Source organism: Strix uralensis, chromosome 3 (assembly GCF_047716275.1).
Source record: "Strix uralensis isolate ZFMK-TIS-50842 chromosome 3, bStrUra1, whole genome shotgun sequence".
NCBI lineage: Eukaryota > Metazoa > Chordata > Aves > Strigiformes > Strigidae > Strix > Strix uralensis.
Window position 1 is genome coordinate 116,208,179 of NC_133974.1, and position 20,818 is coordinate 116,228,996.

The window sequence follows — 20,818 nt, forward strand, 5'->3', positions numbered from 1 at the left end:
CAGGAGGCCTGGCCCAGCGGTGGGGCGGGCAGGCGACGGCAGGCCGCGGGCTCCCCCAGCAGTGGCACCGTGAAAGGAACGGCCGGGGGGGAGGGGGGGGCGGGTTCCGCTCTGGGCTCTCGCGAGGCGGCGCGGGGCGGAAGCCGCCCGGGGGGGAGGTGGGGGTGGCCCGGAAGCTCCATAACGGACAACGTCCGCCATCAGCGGCCGCCATAACGGCCGGCGGCGCGCGCACGTGACGCCAGCCCGCACGCGGCGAGGCGGGGCGGGGCCCCAGCCCCCCCCCCGGCCCCCTCTGGGGCGCGCGCAAGCGCGCGCACACCTCGCTCTGCGCGGGGCGGCGGGGGAGGGCGGGGCCCGCCGCGCTCGCGCGACGTCACGGCGGCGTGACGGGCGGCGCGCCGCCGCCAATGGGTGGCTCGGCCGGCCCGGTGACGCGCGGCGCCGCCAGCCAACGGCGGCTCGTGGGGGGCGGGGCGGCGGCGGCTGTCGGAGGAGGAGCGTGATCGCGGGCGGCGGCGGCGGCGGCCAGCGCGAGGCGACGCCATCGCGGCCCCGACGGGCGCGGAAGACGCAGTGGTGGTGGTGGCGGCGGCGCGTGCGGGCCGCGGCCGCTGAGCGAGCTGGGGGGCAAGCGCCGGGGGTCGCTGCCGCCGCCGCCGCCGCCGTTCTCCTCCTCCGCCGCCGCCGCTGCCGCCGCCGCCGCCGCCATTTTGTGAGAGTGCCTCGAGCGGGCGCCATGTTTGTAAGGAAGAATTAGGGCAGCCATCTCCGGCCACCAGCACCTCCCTTCCCCCGTGTGTGTGTCCTCTCGTTCTCCTGTGCCCCGGGCCTGCTCCTCCGAGCCGCCGCCGCTGCTGCCTCTTCCTCCTCCTGCCCGCGCGGGGCGGCCGGGCTCAGCCTGTGCAGCCTCGCCCTGCACTGAGTGCCCGTTAGTGTCTCACTAAGTAACCGTGAGTGAAACCTTCATCATCTCTCCTCACTGAGGGACCCGACCCTCCTCCTCACCGAGCCGCCCCCAGAGCGGCTGTGCGCGCCGCCGCCGCCGCCACCTCCTCCTCCTCCCTCCGCACCACGGGCAGCGGCAGTGTCCTGCCTTCCTCCACCTCCCTCCTCCTCCTCACCACACCACAGCCAGCACAATGGCCTTTGAAAGCCTGTTCTCCAAACCCCCAAACCCAGTTCTTGACCCAAACATGCCCGACTCTGACAGGCAACATGCAGGGGACGAAAGGTCGAGTAACATTCTTCTCTCCGCTTCTCATAATGGTGATACTAGTGGGGTGATGGTGATGCTGATAATGATGATGATGCTGTGTGTTAATGTGCCTAGGGGGTTAACGATGTTTTTGTGGGGGCAGGTCACCTTCAGGCTGGAAGACCGGGGTGAGGACTGGGGGGGTGGTGGTGGTGGTGGTGGGGAATGCAGGGAGGGGAGGGGGGGTGTCACTGAATTAGAAGTGCATTATTAGTAGGGTTTTATTTTTTGGAATGCATGCGTTTTACATCTTCATTTATTTACTCTGGCTGGGAAGGGGGACTGTTTTCCATTTCTTTCCATAAATTGCACTTTCCAGCGGGTGTCTGTTGAATGTCACCATTGTTCTTTTTCTCCCTTGCCCTGGTGCTGCTAGAGTCAGGTAGGAAAGGGTGCTTTTGAGTTGTGGGTTTTTTTTTTTTTTTCTGTTGTTTTTGTTCATACAAGAATCTCTCACTAGATCCATATTTAATGTCATTTTCTTGCCAGATTACACCGTACACATTTAACTGGATCTTTTTTTATGCAGATTAAGGTCTGACTGACGTTATCTTTGCCACCTCTCAATCCCCATGCGCAGAAAACCAGAGTCCTGTTCCTGGTGAAAGGACCTCTGTTCCTCCCTCCCTTTCTCTCCTGCAGCTGCTGGAAATTCAAATCCTTTCTCCAGGCAGCCCTGGCCTTCCTAACTAGATCCAAAAATACTATGCCAGGGTGACAGCAACCAGTCCTTCGGTCTACATCTACTCAGAGCATTCGTGACACAACTGCAGGAGTTAAAAATGCTGGGTTTTGACAGCTGGGCTTCAGTCTGTCCTCCCCACACAGCTCCACAACTGTGCTTGGTACTTGCTTCAGAGGACTGGAAAACACAGAGGGAAAAAAAAAAAAAAAAGGTCTTGTGAGTGAACGTAACCGTTCCCTCACTGGAGAAGGAGTCACTAATTCTGTGTTACAAATTGGGAAGCTGCACGAGCTGACTGACTGATCCAAAAATCATACTGTGATTGAGTGACAGGTTCAGGGCAGACCCCAGAGCTGCTGATTCTTCCTGCTTTTAATTGTGAAACAGTGTAAATTGTGTCATGGTGTATGTTCCAAAAGAGTGCTGTGTAAAAAGCAAACTAGTAATCCACTGGGATTACTGAAGATAGGGCATAACTACGTATTAAAACTCTCCAGCAGTAGCAGGCAAAGTGTTTCAGAGTTCCTGGAGTTAGGAAGTCTGTGACTTTTTACTGTTTCAGGGATTGAAAATACTTTGTGTTTTAAAGTCCTCCTTGAGGACAAGCCCAAGTTACCCACTGTTCTGCTGGAAGCATATTTTTTCTAACTTGGAGTTACTCACGTGATGTTGACAAATAGAGTTCCTCTCACCAGTATGCCTGTTGTTACACTGGTAAATTACGAAATAGAATAAATAAGTACTACCTAGTAGTCTAATGTACTTTTAATACAGGTTAATTTGTAAACATCACTTTATAATGTTTTAATTTCAGAAGAGCAGAAGACTAACAATAAACACATTTACCTGTTAAATAATACTTTTTGTAAACAAGACTTTTGTAAAACTTCTGTTCCCCTCTGATCCGAGATGTGTAAAGTGTATTCTTAATACACCTAGAGCATTGTTATAAAAACCAGCCCAAAATATAAGTATTTGTATTATATTAGGTGTGCATATGTAATCCCATCAAAATGTAATATTTAAGCTTTCTGAAGCATATAAAGATTTTGCTACCAGTTGGTGACTGGGAAGGCCTAAAGAGAAACGGGGTCTTTCCCTCCACAGAAAACACAGTTGACTCACCAAGGGGAGGGGCAGCACAGCTTTAATGGTGAACGTTTTTTAGTACTGAATTGGTTTTGTCCAGTCTCCGTTGTAGTCAGTTGAAAAGCCAGTTGTAAGCTCTATGGGAGAGGTGCACGTACCTGATACACTCGTATTCTGAGTTACCTTGAGTTGGGGTCTCACTGTAATACTAGTTTGGTATTTTAAAATTAACACGTCTAGTTTCAATACGTTTTGTCTTGCAATCAGTTTTTTACTGCATTGGTAGCTCAGTAGGACTAATTTACTGTAGGTACAGTCCATAACAGGAAGCTGCTGAAATCATTTAACAGATCAATCTATGCAGCATAAATTAATAGCTTTTCTGTTAACGTTTAGTTAGTTTGATTTTGAGCTGATCTGTAGAATTATAAAGAAGCTGGTTAGTGTTTCTGAGCAGTAAAAAATAGTAAAAAAACCTTGTCTGTCCACACCTCGAATATTATAAATTGGAAGACTGTTAATCCAAAGTCTTTGTTTTCTTGGTTTATAGATGGGGCACCTGATTAAGTGAGGAAGATTTTTCATTCTTTAAAATTTTTAATTAACGCATTGTGGAGACATTGATGAAGTATTTGAGACTTTATAGACACAGGGATAACAGGTGTTTTTTTAAAGCTTTTCCTGTAGAGTTAGGTTTTATTAAGGGTTGCTTGTTACATAGGTAATCTTTGATACGGTAAGAAAGAAGTCAGAGGCAGGGTGTAGGCAGACTCAGTTACAGCAAATAAATACACAAATGTGTGTAAATGTGCAAATTATTGCTGTCTTCAGGAGGTCAGCAAGGTCCAATTACTTGTGATAGTTTGTGGTTGCTGTTACCATTGTTTGCAGGACCAGGCTCTTCATGTTTCTCTTAAACTCTATTTTGTAGTCATTGTCCCACCTATACATCATGCTGTAGATGAATGTACATGCCTAAGAGAGGAACTAAACGCTTGTCACAAATATAAAAGAATTCAGTCCTCATGAAGACTTCTGCAGACTTTGATTTTCTGACTAATAGTGAGCTGTTACAGGCGAGAGAAGGACTTGTTTGCCACGGTTGGTTCAGCATTTGAAATCGGTGCCAGATTTGCAATTGCCAGGAAGTTTAGAAAATAAATTAGAGTTCATTTATTTTGAAATCTAAAACATTAGGTTGGTATTGATACTTTCTGTTGGCTATCTCTGCTTTACTGTCATTTAATCTCCAGACTTGGAGATTTTTTTATACCACTTTCTGCTGTAAAAATAGCAGTGACTTCAGGATAGGTCTGAACATTGAGATGCTAACTCACAGATCACAGGCGTGCAACAATGCTTCTATAGCCAGCATGGTCTTATGAGTTGCATTGCAAGTGTAAGTATCAGGCCCCTTTCTGCTTGTTCATGGTTCAATAATGGTAATTCCACATTAGAGACAGCTCTCAAACAGACACCTGAGTGACCTGTGAACTTTCTTTAGAAAATTGTCCTGATTTTTGCAGAGGGTGTTTAGAAAATCCACTTCAAAGCTGGGCTTCTCTGTTGCATTTTAGATTCGTTTTCCCAAGAACCACGCTAATTCTCGTTGTACACTTTTTCCTTATGTATTTGGTATAATTTTTACATTTAAAAATGGAGTTGGCATAGTCACTTTCTTATTCAAGATAAACTGATTTGAGTTTTATGAAGGATAGCTGAAGTGTTTGATGATGTGAGTCTGCCTGCTGCTAGTTGTGGTGCTGCTCTTCCAAAGCCTCTCCTTTGCCAGCTATGTGTGCCTGGTGTACGTCCAGATGAGCCAGGTGAATAGAGACTCTACCCAGCCACCCCTTTGTTTGTACTTTATTTTCTCAGTTTCCTCTTCCAGCTGCTCCCTTTCCACGTACCAGTTTTGCGCTCCTGTCCTTGGCGAGCATGATTTACACTTTCCTGCTCTAACAGGTCTGTCTGGTTCACTGTAATGGAGACCTGCTCTGCTAAATTACAGCCAGTGGCAAGTAAAGGGAAAAATGCAAGTGGTGGGCTGTAACCAAGATGAGTAACAGCAAATTGAAATCTGTACTATATACCTTAGTTGTACATTTTCTCCGTTACTGCTTAGTCAACATTATACTGCAAGCGGCTTTGCCCGTGTCTTGTCTTGATCCGCGTGTTCCTCAGCTCTGTGAAGCGTCGTAGTGTTACAAATCAGGGAAGCATTTGTGGAGCAGAAGAGCTAAAGATCTCCTCTAATCCTAGCTGCTCTTGTCCAGCCTGACTGCTCTCCCAGTCTTCCTTACCACAAGGCTTCCATCCATCTTTAGTTAAACTTGATGACTTAAATGCATCTCTCATTCTATCCAGTGCTTTAATGCCCCCTGTCCACATGTGCATAGTTTGGTTTGAAAATGTTTACTTATAGCTGTTGTTGGAGATTTTCTTTTTTCAGTAATAATCACCAAAGAATGTGTTCATGTTAAATTGAAGTTGTGATCACTGAATGCAGCCTTGTAGTGATTTACTGGTTTTGAGCATGATTTCAAAACTTGCTTTGATATTAGGAAACTAGGAAGTAAAGAGATAATCACTCCCAAATACGCCCTGTGGGCAAACAAGGCTTGCTTGCCATCCAGTAAACATGGCAGGAGTGGCAGAAATGCAGGTGGCTGTTACTCTGAGGAGGAGGTGGCCTGTGTGAATTTCTGTAATTTCTTCTATGGTAATAAACCCCAGAGACTGGAGATGGTTAGGCAGCAGGGTGAGAAGGTGGATTGTCCAAAGGTTGTTCATTGGCCTGCAGTACCCCCACAGGAAGCTATTCTTTGGCATGCCTCACTGCTGTCTTTCTTACTTCCTTCTCCCATTTTATGGAAACATAGTATCTGTTACAGCTAGCCCTGGGAATGAAAGCAAAACAGAGGTTAAAAACCCCAGGCAATCTGGTCTGTAACTTTTCATGATGCAGTTTCGCTGCCTGGCTGTAGATGAAAACAACTTCACATTTGCAGAGTGGTCAAAACTAACGGTCAGCTGAAAAGTGCTGTGACTTGCATAACATTGCCAAAGAACCCAGCACCGATTCTCGCTGGACACTGGCTTGTTGTGTTAACTGCAACAACACCTTCTAGTTTTGTAGTTATTTTCCTTATTGATTCATAAATTCTTTTGTGTAGCAGTGTGCTAGGACAAATTAATTTCTGACTTTTAGCACTCTTAAGATCTTATTTTAGACATGTAATTTTCATGTCATTTGAATTGTATCTGAGTTATTGTGCTCTCCATAATTTTATAAAACCAAAATTTTACCTGTGAGAGTATTGTGGGTTCACCACGTGTTAGTGAACAGGACAGACAGCATGTAATGATGAGAAGTGATAGCCATGGATGTCTGTGTAGTCACGAGTGCTGCATAGCACCATGTTTTTCTAGATGCATAGAGTGTGGAAAATATTTGCAGGAGGGTTATATGAAGCAGCAGGAGTGTATGAGGAGCTAGAATAGGGTTGGAGGGAGAAATCTAGTTTGGGGTCCTAAGAAAAACATGCCCAAAGGAAGCTAAGTAGGAAAAATATCTGGGAGGGGTGTGTAAGGCTTTTTGACTAAGTCTTGACCAGTGTCAAAAACACTCAGGTTTCCCATCAGTTTAAACTCTCTCTGCTGCATTGTATGTCCCTATCACAGGTACTCAGAAGCCAGCAGAACAAGTATATGATGCTGTTATCAGCCCCAGTAAATTAAAGGCTGTTAACATACTGTTTCTGTACGAGAAGATGAGTTTTTAGACATCCTTGATGTTTTCTGATAACCTGTCACTTCTAGAACTAATTGCAGAAAAAAGAGGTTAAGGTTTAACAATGCACTCACTTTAGGAAGAAATAGATTTTATTTTCTTTTTGAACAGTAATATTCAGTTATCACCAGAAATTAGTAGCTGCTTAAAAAATAATTTATTACGTAATGTGTTAGAGATCTGCTCGTGTATAAAGTTTGCATTCTTGCTACTGTGTCCTTTATGTGTACAAAAGGGAGATGTTTGCAGCCTTTAATTTTTATCTACTGTATACTTTTTCTAGTCTTGGTAATGCTTTCAGAAAGTCTTGACTATTAATATTCTCTTTAAGGCTTGTAAATAAAGTCAAAAACATCATATTGTAAAACAAAATGTAATTCTTTTTAAATGAGACCTTTCCTCAGCTGTGAATCAAACCTACCAAAAATGGACTTAACAGAAAATAATGTTTGATGATAAGAGATTTACATTTTTCATGTAAGTTCTTAAAACATACAGAAGTGTGATTCTTAGGTAGCACCTGCTGTACCTGCAAGTATGCTAAGTACTTCCATTAGGAAGATTGGAAGAACAGTGCCACAGGAAAAAAATCCTTTTAGTCTTCTTAAAATATTTCAGAGCTACGATCATCAGTGTACTCAGAAAATACATCTTGTTTTTGTATCTTGGACTTAGGGAGGTTGAGTTGTAAATCTTCTTTGAACATAAAGAATGCTATTTTTAAAAATGACTTGGACTAAGGGCAAGAAAGGTAAGTTAAAGTCGAGCCTGAATGTTAGAAATTAAACTGCAAACACTAGAATAATGTTGAATTATGTGTGGGTTTGTTTTCCCTAACCAAATATTTGCATAACTGCTCTTTCAGTGATTTCACCAGACTGATTCCTCCTGAAAGATAATTTGACTTATGTGCCTTTCTAATCCATTTTGGAGGTGCTTTAGAAATACACTTGGGACAGTAGAAATGCGTTCTGGTTTTGTTTTCATACATCCGTCAAGTTCTGAGTATCTGGAGATTGCGGAAGAGGGAGTGATCCATCAGTGATTTTAGTTCTTTCGCTTGCATTTGGAGATGAACCAAATTTCTTATGTGTGTACCTAGTCCTTGTACAGGGATTGATAGGAAAAATCATGGCCAGTATGCTGCCTTTTGTTTAGTTAGGATTTGTTTAGCTCCTGGAGTCTAGGTGATGTTACTTAATTTTGCATCTCCTGTGTTCTGGATTCCAAGACTGCATTTGCTGTCCCATGGGTTATGAGGAAATAGTGGTACTGTATGGCAACTTGTTTTAATCATTTGAGTCACCCAGGGCTCTTTACGAAGGAGTTCCAGTAGGTCAGGCAGTGGTAGCTAAATACCTCTAAGCAATTTAAACTGGGTATTTAATGAAGATGCTTTTGTTTCTCTTCCAAAAGGACTTAAAATGCACTAGGATGGGAAGGGCTTGGTAATGCTAGCTGAGATTTCTGGTTAGAGGTGAGTTAACCTCTTCTGCTATTTTCTGTGCCAGAATTTTATACTGCAGGTTTGCACTGTAATAGGTCAGGGATTAACTTCTGTTAATCTGAAGATGCATCAGATTTAGTTCAGCCTTTGCAAATACAAGTGTAGAATCCCAAGAAAATAATACATGGCAGAAGTTAAAAATTGCCAGTGCAGCAGCTTTTTGACTCCCGAGGTATGCCTTGTGTAGGCATTGTAAACTATTTTCCCCACAGCTTGTTGGCATTATTTCAGTGAAGGTTTTGTGGTGTATTGTTTTGTAGGGTAAGGTAGTTGAAAGAGAAGTGAATCTTGAAAAAGACAACAAAATTATACTTTCTTGCTTTTGTAGATTAAGAAAATTTTGCGTTTTGTGTGTCAGGCATTTCCAGCAATAATATAAGCATACTAAGGCATTCTGTAGGCAAGAAGCTGTACTTTGCAAAACAGAAGTTCACGTTCCCTCTTGTTAGATCAGTGTTGTGGTTTGTTTCCTGTAGATACCTGCCAAGGGTAACTTAAGACTCGGACCCATTTCCTAGAAAATCATCTGCTAGCTGTGTTTTTTCCAGACCACATCTGTTTGTTGACTTTTATTGCTCATAGTGGAAAAAGAGGCAGTCTTGGTTCACATCACTGAAAGCTCTTCCCAAAGCTGCTTGCTATGGCCAAGTCTGTAGAATATATTTAGGAAGTGAACTTCTCAAAGGGGTAGGTTCTACACTCACTTTCTCACGTACAGCTCCAGTTTAGATTTTAAATGGGGGAAAAAAACGTATAAAACGGAAGGTAATTCAGCCCTATCACTTCCTTTAAACTTTCTTTGAAGAATAATTATTTCCAAGAAATGATAAATTTTTTACCATTATCTTTTCAAATCATACTTATCCAGTCTTTTTTTTTTTTTTTTCTTAACATTCTTGAAGCTCAATGCTTGGAAAATTCTAGGATGTTATGGAAAGAATTTAGGCATTTGGGGATTAGAGGGCTTTTGTAATCTTACCTTTGAAGTGCAATCCAAAGGATAGTATTACTGAGATTCTGCACGATTGTTTTGCCTAGAAAGTTATTCGACTCCTGGATGCATCCCAGAAGTGTAAATATATGACGGCAGTTCCCAAAGGAACTGGTAACTGGTAAATACCTTATTTCCCAAAGAGCGTTTTCAGTAGGCATTTTAATTAAGAGGATATTTTAATTGAGCAGACATCCTTGAGAGAGTAAGTTTAGCTCATGTCAAAATATGAAAGGTTGTTTTTTCTAATAGCTGCAGGTGTTTCATAAATATTTGTGTTCCACTTTCATTAGGCACACTTTATTAATCAAGTATCTCCTGGAATGACGTGACAAATGCTTTCTTGGGATATTTTATGATGTACTTCAGAATTTGTCAGGGAATACTGATAACGGACACCGTGGTGTTTGAAGACAGGATTTATTTTACGTTTGGGATACATATTCTGAAGATCCTTTATCTCTTTTTAAGTATGGGAATAGAATATCTTGGTGTTATGTTCTCCTTCACGAGGCTCTGTAAGGATTTTGTGTGAGCACCTTGTAAAAATCACATAAAAATGGGTGCCGAAGCTGCCGCTGTACTTCTTGTTTGGTGCCCACTTGGTAGTGGGCATACCTTTATTAATTTCCTTTACTTGTTCAAAAGCTCACTTTGGCTTCATACTGGTTTATATTTGCACTAAAAAATAATGTCCTTTTCAAAATGTGACCAAGTAAATGTTTAAGGCCATAAGCAAAGCCAGTGATGACTGCATTTGCATTGTAGCTAAGCTTAAGGCATAGCAGTTAAGCAGTTTTCTTTACCGTCTTTCTAAGTTCCCTTTTGTTTTCTTAGCACGGGCAGTTGTATTCGGTGTGTTGGAGGGAAGAGCCATCCTTTAACAGGCTTGTTTTCTGTGAATTTGTCTGTCCCTTTCTGTGGCTGTGGCAGTAAGACCTCAAACTTCACTCACTGCTTGCTGAGAACTTTCTTTTACTGCCCGTCAGTGTGAGTGATGGTCTTTGAATGACACCTTCCATAGCAGAATCTTTTTTTTCAGATTAAATCTTCTTATGCCCACTTTTTAATATTTTGACATTTGACAGCTTCTTAGAAACTTTCCTTCTTTCCAGACCTGTTACTTCACGCTACTTAGCAAAACAAAACTGTCTTCAGTACTTGTCTAGAATATTATTTTCTCACATATTCCAGAGTACTTTTTTTTGCAATCGCTAGGTAGGCCAGCTGCCCTTGTGTGTTGCTTAGAATTGTTCTTAGAGTTCCCTTCTCGATCGTGTAATACGGTGAAGCATCTTCATGAGGCTCGGATGTGTATAACTCGTTTTTACGTCGTTGCAGTGGGCTGCCATGAGATGATGGGAAAGTGTTGCAGTTGCCATAGATATGCTGTAGGATCCCACCAGTAGTTGAGAATTAAAGGTGAAGAGGTGGTACTTTGAAATGGATGGATTTCCTTAGTTTTTCTGCAAAGCCTTTATGCGAGTCGATAGTCTGAATGTGTGTGTAGGGAGTTTCTTCCATTTTTTGGCTGGCTAATGATCTATAATCATATCTTGGTGGAGGTTTTCTATTTGCTTTGCTTCGGTTTTGTTTTCTTTTTTGCACTGTGGTTGCTAAGAGCATTCAGTTCTAAGAAGTTGCAGGACATAAAAGGTGACAATACAGCAGACGTGTTTTGTTCCCTTTTGTTCTCCCTGGCATATCTATTTACTCCTCTTACAAAAAGTCAGGACTTCGGGTTGCTTCTAACTTCTTAACCACTGGGTTTTTTACTGTGGAGACTCACGTCTTTCACTTTCTGCTGAGTCCTTCCCCCTTCCTACTATTTGCAGTTCCTTGAAGTAGACGGGATTGATCATCAGGTTAGCTAATATGTTGTGAATACCAGACTGAAGTGGAAAAATTGTAAGGCAATTTAATAGCCTAATTACTACTTCTGTCCTAAAACCTTCTACTGCCCCCAGCACTAGTTTGGTCTTGTTTTATTTTAGTTCTTTAATACATATAGTTTTCTAGTATCTACAGGCTCCTCCCCTTGCCGCCACCACCATTTGCTGAATCTGGTATGTTCAAGGAGCGAGGGTTTCGGACACCATACATCTGATGGCATTTTCAAGCAACCTCCATGTCAAAATTCAGGACTGAGATTCTATAAGATTCCATGATGCCTGCACAGGCTGAATTCCTGAAGTAGTGGTAATGTAGAAGTAGTTATGTAGAGCCAATTATAAACCAACCTTTAAAAGCAGTAAATTCTTCCACAACCAAAACTCAGCAAATACCAAATAGTAGAAGGGGAGTTGAGATTGCTTCAGCAGTTCTGTCTGAAATAAGAATGAGAAACAGGTTAGCTGGTGTTTTGTCAAAATGTTTCTTTCATGGTAAAATATATTCAGGGTTGTTATTGTTTGGGTCAGTGGACAAAACTTTATTTAAAGTCTTATGTAATCATAGAAACTTTTTTTCCCTACTGATGGAGACAAGCACAGTCCTTTCTGTTATTCAGTCTATAAGCACTTAAAAGTTTTTCATTTTGTGTTAGTTTGTTTTTTGGTTTTTTTAATCATCCTTTGATGTTACTCCAGTTTGAAGATTTTTGAGACAGACACATTCATATGCAGAAGTTATATTCACATGCATATTGTTCCATTTACAGTATTCATTGATGTATAAAACAACCCCCTACAAATGTCAATGTTACAGATTTTAAAAAGAAAAATCTACCCTGGGTAGCTTAGAAAAATAACATCATCAGATGTCTGGTTTCCGTCAGATTTTAGATTCTAGCAAATGACATTCAAATGTTAACTACTTCTTTCTTGTCAACTACTACTACCAATTTCTGCTGAAGAATCCACCTAATGGGTGAATTAATTCTCCTTTTTCAAATTGCTCACGACTTTGGCCCTTACACCCTAGATACTACATACCCATCTTTAGTTCCAGGAGTTGATGTGTTGAAGGAAATGTATTTGTGTTACTGTGCAGTTTTTCCTGCAGTGCCCAACTGCTTGTTTTCATTATTGCTACTCTTTAACTATATGGTTTTCAGAGAGTTTTAATGACTTTAATTTTGACCGCATCTGTTCTGCAAATACATGTAATTGTAGTAGAAGTATTTCTAGAGATGGTGAAACTACCTCTTCAGTTTGAAATCTGTTTAAGGGCAATGGTCTGCTTTATATTGAAGCGGGTTTTTTATATAGGTTGGAGAAAACTATGTAGGAGGACCTTTGTTCTGAGAAGTAAAAAACCCACATAGTTTTAAAATTTTAAAATTTTGCAGTACGATTCAAAGCCATTTAATGGCTTGCATTCCATTTTTCTGTAACTCTGAAAGAAAATCTAATATCCTAGTAGTTCTTGGGGTGTTACATGTATTAAAATGTGTATGCACATGTATCAAAATGTAACTGGTGGAAATAAATACTGGGTGTGTTTGTTTTTACTGCACTGTTGGACAGATGAGATGGATAATATGTAATTTTATTGTATTGATATTTTTCCTCCTACAGAGAAGATGGAGAGCTAGAAGATGGTGAAATAGATGATGCAGCATATGAAGATGTGAAAGAACATGGTACAAAAGGTGATGATAAACAGAAAAATGAAAAAGGACATAGAAAATCACGGAAGAAACGCAAAAAAGAAAAAGAAAAGAAAAAATCAAAAAGGAGAAGACGGGATAAGCATAAGGTTAGGAAATGCAAGCCAAAATATTGGAGGTGTTTATTTTAATACCAGGTTTCCAGGTTTAGACAAGGATCCAGGGAATTAGAGGAGAAATCTAAAATGGTTTGACTGCTGTTTAGGCAGTCTTCAGACTCTTTGAGTGCAATTTTTGAGATTCCTGTCTTACCAATGCATTTCAGTATTAACGAAAGAAAAATAGACTTTTGACACATGAAAGTGCATATTCACACATTTCAGTGACAGTTTATGTGGCGTAAGAGACAATAAATCTTTAAATAATCCAGCCGTAGCACATTTCAGATGATAGTTTGGAAACTTACTTGTTAGTTTTGCCTAAATGCATTTTCATAAACTTGATTTTCATCTGTTTATATTTAAAAGAAATAACAAATTAGACTGTGGGTGTAACTGTTTTTGTGATATACATCTTTATTGGGTGCTTATTTATTTCAATGTTTTTTCTAATAGCAGTTTACAAAATACTGATGTTTATGAGCATTTTACTCTTTGCCATTGTCAATGGTTGCCATAGTTCTGACATGAAAGGCCAAAGTGTTAAACCATTTCTCAAATTGTTTAAATTTTAAATCAGCGGGGTTAAGTTAAGCAGTGGCCACTGACAACAGTAATGGTAGCTGAACCATAGAGAGTGAGAGTTTTTTAGGATAAGAGGCAAAATGTAAATTGACAATTTCACTCTTTGTGCTAATTATCATATTTATGGAGGGAGAGTATTTCAGGTTAGTTAAGTGAATTCTTCAGTAAAGTTCAATAAGATAATGTTTCTAATACATATTTTAATCAAATAACTTCAAGACATTCACAAAATTTTAACCTAGAAAATTAAACCTGATAGTAATTCTCTAAAAATCACAGAAATACAGTATTCTGGTATGGTTTCCCCTCTAAACTTTCTGCAAAACAGTACATCTAAATAAAACACTTGTAATGCAGGAACGCTGGATTTTCTCCCAGCTAATGATTGGATGCTGGTGGTTTCTATGGTCATATGCAAGTTTCTAGCCATCTCCCGGATTTGTTAGCCTTCCAGCAGCATCCCTGCTATGTCACAAAGAAGCAGGACTCAGAGAGACCGGTAGGAAGTTGATATAACCCTAACCCAGAGAAACCACATAGCCCTCAATGTTTACATTCAGAAGCCTCATCAGATCAGATCTCTTTCTCTGATAAAAAGAGTGGGTCATCAAAGGGGTGTACTTTCTTTAGCTTCCCCCAGAAGCAGAGATTTTTGAGAGTTAAGAAAATATTTTCATTTATTAGGCTAATGCTTCCTTTAAGTTCATATACAGCAGACCAGTTACACAGAGAATTCTATAACAACGTTTGAGAGCCATTTTCTTTTTTTCAGCATAACTCTCCTTCCAGTGATGACAGTTCAGACTACAGCCATGACTCTGATCTTGAGCGTACAGAAAGACCACATAAAAAGAGTAGCAGCTCTTCATACAGAGATTATGATTCTTCGTTCAGTCAGGTAGTATTTTTTGAAACTGACTTCTCATGTCTTTATTTAGGTGTAATTTAAAAAATGCAAATGTAAATGGTGCGGTTTTTGAAGGCTGACTTGATTACAGTACCCATTGTCAAAGATTTCAGGAAGCACATCTAGTTCCCATCTCCTTGGGTAGATTTCCAAATGTAAAGCATTATCTGTGGCATGAATGTAGGTGGTGTAAACAAGCCTGATACTATTTTTCCCTCCATCAGGCAACAACTAAGATATCTTTATTATTACCTGCATTGGATTTAGACCGTACTAAGAGGAAACAACTCTTGAAAAGTCACCTTTAAATATCTGGAGTTGGTTCTGTTTTCTGATAGTTCAATTTGTCCTGGCTTTTCTCAGTCTGTGTGCAGCTCGATAGCCCTCCTGAGACCACTGGGTGAGATAGAATGCCATTCTCCACAGCTAGTGTGATGAAACTCTGGTACTTCAGAGGAGAGGAGACTCTTCATTTTAGCCTGAAACCATTCCAGAAACCTCTAAGCCAGCCTAATTTATTAACAAACTGAAGAAATGGGAGAAGGGATGGTGCTGGCTTAGGAGTGGCGATTAGCAGTATTTCGTCCTGACTGACAGAGGCATGACAGGTTGCATCATCTGTGTCCAAGATTGTCAGGATATGGAGATCATGAATGGAAAAAATTTATTTTAATCACAGTTCATCTAAGTAGCGCTTAGTACACTTAGAACTGCATATGTTAAAATGCTTTGTCAACCTCACTGAAAAGTTTTCCAGAGTATAGTTGCTGAAGCTGATCTTTTTAATCTTTCTTCCAATTTTGATGCATTCAGAATCAAAAGTAGTTTTTGATTTTTCACTCTGTATTATTGATGCTTGTTTGTGCAGATCTGGTAGACAGCATGGCAATAAACCAGTCTAAAACCAACTGGTTTTGTAGAGCAGTTTGGAGGGGTGTTTTCCGAAATACTGAGTTGCTTCTAAACAATGCAATCCCTTTCATACAGCATGGCCACGTATCAGGAAATTACATGAGTTCACAGAAAATGCAACATAAAAAAAATGTAAAAAGTAAGGAGTATGACGACTATAGTCATTACAGTGATGAAAACTTTGGTAATTATAATGAGGAAGAAAAGGATGAAGATTTTGCTGATCAGCTTAAACAATACAGACAAGCTAAAGAGACTTCCAGTACTGATTTAGGACCTCCATTCCCGAAAGAACCAGTGAAAAAACAGGGGATGAAAGGGATCCAGAAAGGTAAGATAATTTGAATCGTTCACTGTAGTACTGGATGGTGGCAGCAGTTGTATCATGCATCGTTTCAGGATGTTTGTCTTGAGAGCTGAATGAAGAAAGCTGCCAGTGGTGGCTTTCCTATGGGCTTGCAGTCACCTGTCGGTGAGTGATAATGCTGCTCATTGGGAAGGAATAATATCATATGGTTGCACTGATGCATATATTGAAGAAAAAAGATCAACCATTGGGTAATATATATAGAGTAAATAAACAAATAAAACCCTATTAAAGAGCCAAGATCTTTGTTGTGTAACTGCTTGAGTAAGAAATCGTAGGGCTCTAAAATGACTTTCTGGTGTAGTTTCTGAAAGTCTGAAATGGAACTTGGAGGGGGGGGGGGGGGCGTGGCGGTTAGGGGCGGCAGAATGTAAATATGTGAATTCCAAAACCTAATTCAGGCCAAAATATTAAATACCTAGAAATTTTCATAGGTGCCTGAATACTTCTATCAGTACACCCCACAAGTATTCTTTATATATAAAGTATACTTTTATTTTTCTTTTCACAACTTGCATTCAAAGCTGGGCTGATACAAATGCTGGTGAAAAAGTATTCTTGAGCAACATATTCCTGAAAGAGTCCTACTGCCCTTATTTCATGCCTTACTTATATAAGCCAGGTTATGCAAGCATTCTTGTTTGCACCTTTCATTTGGTGTCTGATCATTTCCTTCCTGTTGTAGTGCGATTCATTGAGCCAGCTTACACCTCCGTATTATGAAGGGACTTCTGACGCTCTGGTTGTCTTGTATTACTGCATATTGCCGTGGGGTGTGGAAGGTTAGGCAGTGTGTACCATTGACACAGATAGCCTGATCTACCATCTAGAAACGCTTAACTTGTTCTCATCCCTTTTTCTATGAGATCAAGTTCTCATTTCAGAAACTGTCAATTGAGTTTACAGCATTTTCTCCCTTTAATCATGGCTAAAAGTTTGTCTCCCAGGCAAAATCTGAGCAGGGTTTTCCATGACAGTATGAATACCTTAGTAGTTCTTGTGAAGATACTGTGTGTTATACAAAGGTAGTAGGCTGTCTTTCATTTACTACAGTGAAGAATTACTGTATTCTGGTTTGGTTCACAATAAAAATAAACTGGCAGAAGGTTGGCAGTATCTTTTTAGCTGAGACAAGAACGGCTTTTTCATGTGCTGCTTGGCAATACTGCTTCAAAATCTCTGTCTGCAAGTCATCTGTGATGAAGTCAAGGTGTTTTCACTGGAATCAGCCCTGCTGTCATGGGGTGGCTGCCACCTGAAGTGGCTGTGATGTCCACAGAACTTTTTAATTGGTTTTCTTTGGTTCTAAATTGATGGGAAAGCAGATATTCTGTCTCAGTGGTTTCAGTTGAGACCATGGCTTCTCTGGCATGCTGCTGGCTAGGTAATTACTGTCTTGAGTCTTCCAAGCAGTTACCATTAAATATTTTTATATTCAAAGCTGTTTTGTTATATTTCTCAGGTTATGATCTCAGGTTTCTTGCATGTTGTGACAATGAAAAATGCACACACCCCTGGGTGCCAGTTGTACTGGTTAGTTCTGTGTTCAGAAAGTGACCAAATGACACAAAATATTTTAAGTATTTGGGCTGGTTAGAAATCTACACTTCTAACTGCAAGATGCTGCTTTGAACAAGATTAATTTTATATTCAATTTGTCAGTCTGCTGTTGATTTGAAGAACTTTTCAAAGAGCAGGCAGTTGCACAGAATTACAGTTGGCTGGTGTAGCTGTACTTACCAACTCGTGATTCAAGATAGTATTTAGGAATTCAGACTGCAAAAAGGTAGCTGTTTAGTTTATTAGAGTTGTCTGTATTCGATGTCATTAGGTAACTATTTTTCTTTACTTTCTGAGGTCATTTAAAGAGGTCATTGCTGTTTTTCAGGTATTTCTCAAAGAGGTAATAATTACAATGTTGGTCGAGGGCGTGGAATGCAAAAGAAATTGAAGCGCAAGGATCGTGGACGGGGAAGAGGGGGCAATAAAGGATCTGATGGCTTTCATGAGGTATGTGGGATTAAAGTTGAATTCCTAATGTAGTTGTTACAAGTGACTGGATGCTCTGCTTCAACAGAATAGTATTTCGAAATACATATCTTTAATAAACTTTTTTCTCTTATCTAGAAAATGACTAGAATTTTCCAACACTTGATGTACAAAGTATACCTGATAAGCTAATACATAATTTTCTTGTTTTTCTTAGAAATATGAGAAACTAGCAGAAAGTGGTTTATGAGCTTTGGTTTTGAATGGTGCAAGAACTTCAATGTTAACTGTATCTGAAATAAGATGTTTTGCTACTACCAGTTCATCTCAGATTTTTTGGCAAAGCAAATAGACAGCTTTTTCCAGTTTCCATCTGAATCGTGAAGAATTCTCCTTCTCTTTCCATAGCTGTGACTGTGGAAATTAGTATACACGTGACCTTGGTTTTCATTTAGTACTTCTTTGCACAGGAATTCGAGAAAACATAGTGTTCAGTATTGCCACGGTATTTGTAAATTTCTCACTCCAGTCTTCATTAAATGAAAAACAATACAAAATTGGTATTGATGGATCAAAAAAACATTTAAGCCAAATCATATTTAAGTCTGTATACTGCCACTAAAATGTCTGTGGTTCTCCTCCCTCTTGCACTCAAGAATGCACATGGCTGGCTTCTTGCTAGTGCGATGATGTGTGATTCAGCCTTCTGTCCTCCAGCTGGCCTACCTCTGGGGCTCCTGGGTGGTCCTGATCAGATTTTCCTTCCCCTGCCCTGTGTGTGGTAGGGAAAAGAGCAGCCGTTTGATCTGTTAGGATGATGCCTCCTTTATAGGACTCCTTCCTGCTGCTGTAGAGCGTGCCCTGTCCTCCAGCCCCATCTCCCAAGCCGCAGGGAATGATGGAGACGAGGAGGCAGCTGCAGGCAGGTCCCAGCAGGCTGAAAAAAAAAAAGCTGGGCTCCTGGCTACAGTGAAATAATGAATTCTGTGATGCAGACGCAGACGCTGAGCTGTGTGGTGTGGAGGGGTAACTGTCAAGAGTCCTGAGCTGCATAACGACATCCCTGGGATTCTCTGGGACATGGTTGGAGCATTTCAACCTTCCTCAGACTGTTGTTTCAAGTGTTTTGTGGTGTGGGATGGTTGTTGATTTGCAGTGATCCCATTTGCAGTGTTCCCAGAGAGACTTGGAGCATTGTGTTTATGTGATATTCGTGTTAACCTTGAAGAGGATCAGTTATTAGATTCAAAGCTGCTTTGTCTGAAGCACCTGAGATTTCTCAGGATTTAATGTGTTCGGAGTAGAAAATGGATCTTGACTGATCCAGGAGTAGCATTTCTAGCTCAAAGATTTCTGCTTCTCAATGTCAACAAAATCTGCAAAACATTCTTAGTGCTAATGTTTTGTGACGTTGCTTAATCTGCCAAGCTAAATGAGACCAGACATTTGGTGTGCTGTTGCTTGTGTGTGCTCTCAATGCAGTGTGATGACTCTAGAGAACCACCTCCATTCTGTTTCAGAAGTTTCCTATGCAGCAGTCAGATACCTGCTCATTTTTGTGAAAATGGAAAATAGGAAAAGCCTGTTTCCCTCTATCATCAGATCAGTAGGCAACTACCTAGCACTGCAGAGAGGACATTTTCTGCTGCCTTCTGTTGCAGTGTCACAGACAGCAGTTCACTAAAGGCCATCCACTTCCATGGTTTTGCTAGCTCTGCCAGGCCCCGTCAACACCTGTCGCAGACTCTCTGATTAGAGGAGTTTACTGCAGTTTCTTTAGTTTCTCAAGTGCAGATGCCACATGACAATCGAATCATAAGGAGGAACAATTATTTGCCTCACCAGGTACATAATCTGACGTGTTCAGTCATGATTGAATTGTGCTTCCTCTCTGCTTTGTCTCATGGTGTAAGCAAACAGATTATTAAAAGGGAGAAAAAAGAAGGTAGGTAATCCATAGATAACAATCACGTGAGAAGCACGTAGAGGGGAAGAATTGGCAAAGTATAGCTTTGTGGCTAAGATGGTCCAGAAGCCTGGCTGATTACTCAACTCCTAGCTCTCTGCAGAGGTGCCCTTAATCAGGGGGCAGTTGGCACTGGCTTGGTGGGTGCCAGGAGTCAGCCTGGCTTTCCAGCATTGTCAAATGAAGTGTGAGATACTTTGGCCATTCAGTGAAATTATTTGTGTCTGTTGTAAGAAGTTTCTGGTTTGGTTGCGTTTATAGAAAAGACTCTGTATTAAAGCAGCTAAGAAAAATAATTTGTGTTTACCTTTACTTTGAGCTGTGGTATAATAATGTTAAGAACTTAAATCATGGTGTAGTTAATCATATTTTGGGGTAACTAGTGCACCAAGGATGCGCTAATATTTTTGCAACTGCACATAATAAGTAAGCATCAGTAGGATGTTCATTTTTCTTACAGGATGGCAAACCAGTGAAGAAATGGGTTAATATGAGTCAGGAGTTCATAAATCAGCATACAGTGGAACACAAAGGCAAACAAATTTGTAAATATTTCCTTGAAGGGAGGTGTATTAAGGTAATTATGTACTGTGTCTGTCGGTCTGCTTCTTTGGCGTGAGGAAGGGGAGAAGATGCTCTGTTCTTTTTTACTTCAGCTGATGCAAAGAAAACTTGTATGTTAAAACTCAGTGTTTTGATTACTAATGTTTTGAGTATTTATAGATAAATGCCAGCAGAAGTACTTGGGGAAAAATATCCCCTTCTGTTACACATTTTGAATTATAACAAATTCTGTTAAAAATTATTGTGTTTGCTTATTAGTATATACAGTAAAAACATCTGTGATAGTATCATAAACTTACAGTGACAATGTATCATATGTATCATACATCAAACTTTACAAGTATAAAATCTGTAAATAGGCAATGATTTCTGAATTAGATTATTTCTCTTTTATGTGCTATTGCTAATTTTGAAACATTGAAGGAATTGGTTAATTATGCAAAATTATTTCTCTCTAAAGTAAAAAGTGGGGTTGTAGTAATAGTTGCCCTACCAAA

General features: G+C 40.6%; 1 protein-coding gene across 3 annotated transcripts in view; it reads left to right on the plus strand.

Annotated features, from left to right (window-relative positions):
• Positions 1-533: 533 nt before the first annotated feature.
• The window catches only part of ZC3H6 (zinc finger CCCH-type containing 6), a 28,794-nt gene continuing 8,509 nt past the window's right edge, over positions 534-20,818 (plus strand). Inside the window, exons 1-6 of one of the 3 annotated variants that reach the window (XM_074864056.1) lie at positions 534-1,234; positions 12,842-13,022; positions 14,389-14,514; positions 15,511-15,766; positions 17,691-17,812; positions 20,218-20,334. In XM_074864056.1, coding sequence (XP_074720157.1) covers positions 1,143-1,234; positions 12,842-13,022; positions 14,389-14,514; positions 15,511-15,766; positions 17,691-17,812; positions 20,218-20,334 — 894 coding nt within the window. In that variant the 5' untranslated portion in view covers positions 534-1,142. Of the gene's footprint in view, positions 1,235-12,841; positions 13,023-14,388; positions 14,515-15,510; positions 15,767-17,690; positions 17,813-19,366; positions 19,637-20,217; positions 20,335-20,818 lie in introns of those variants that run through there. The other 2 variants (XM_074864057.1, XM_074864058.1) reach the window with 2 other exon arrangements.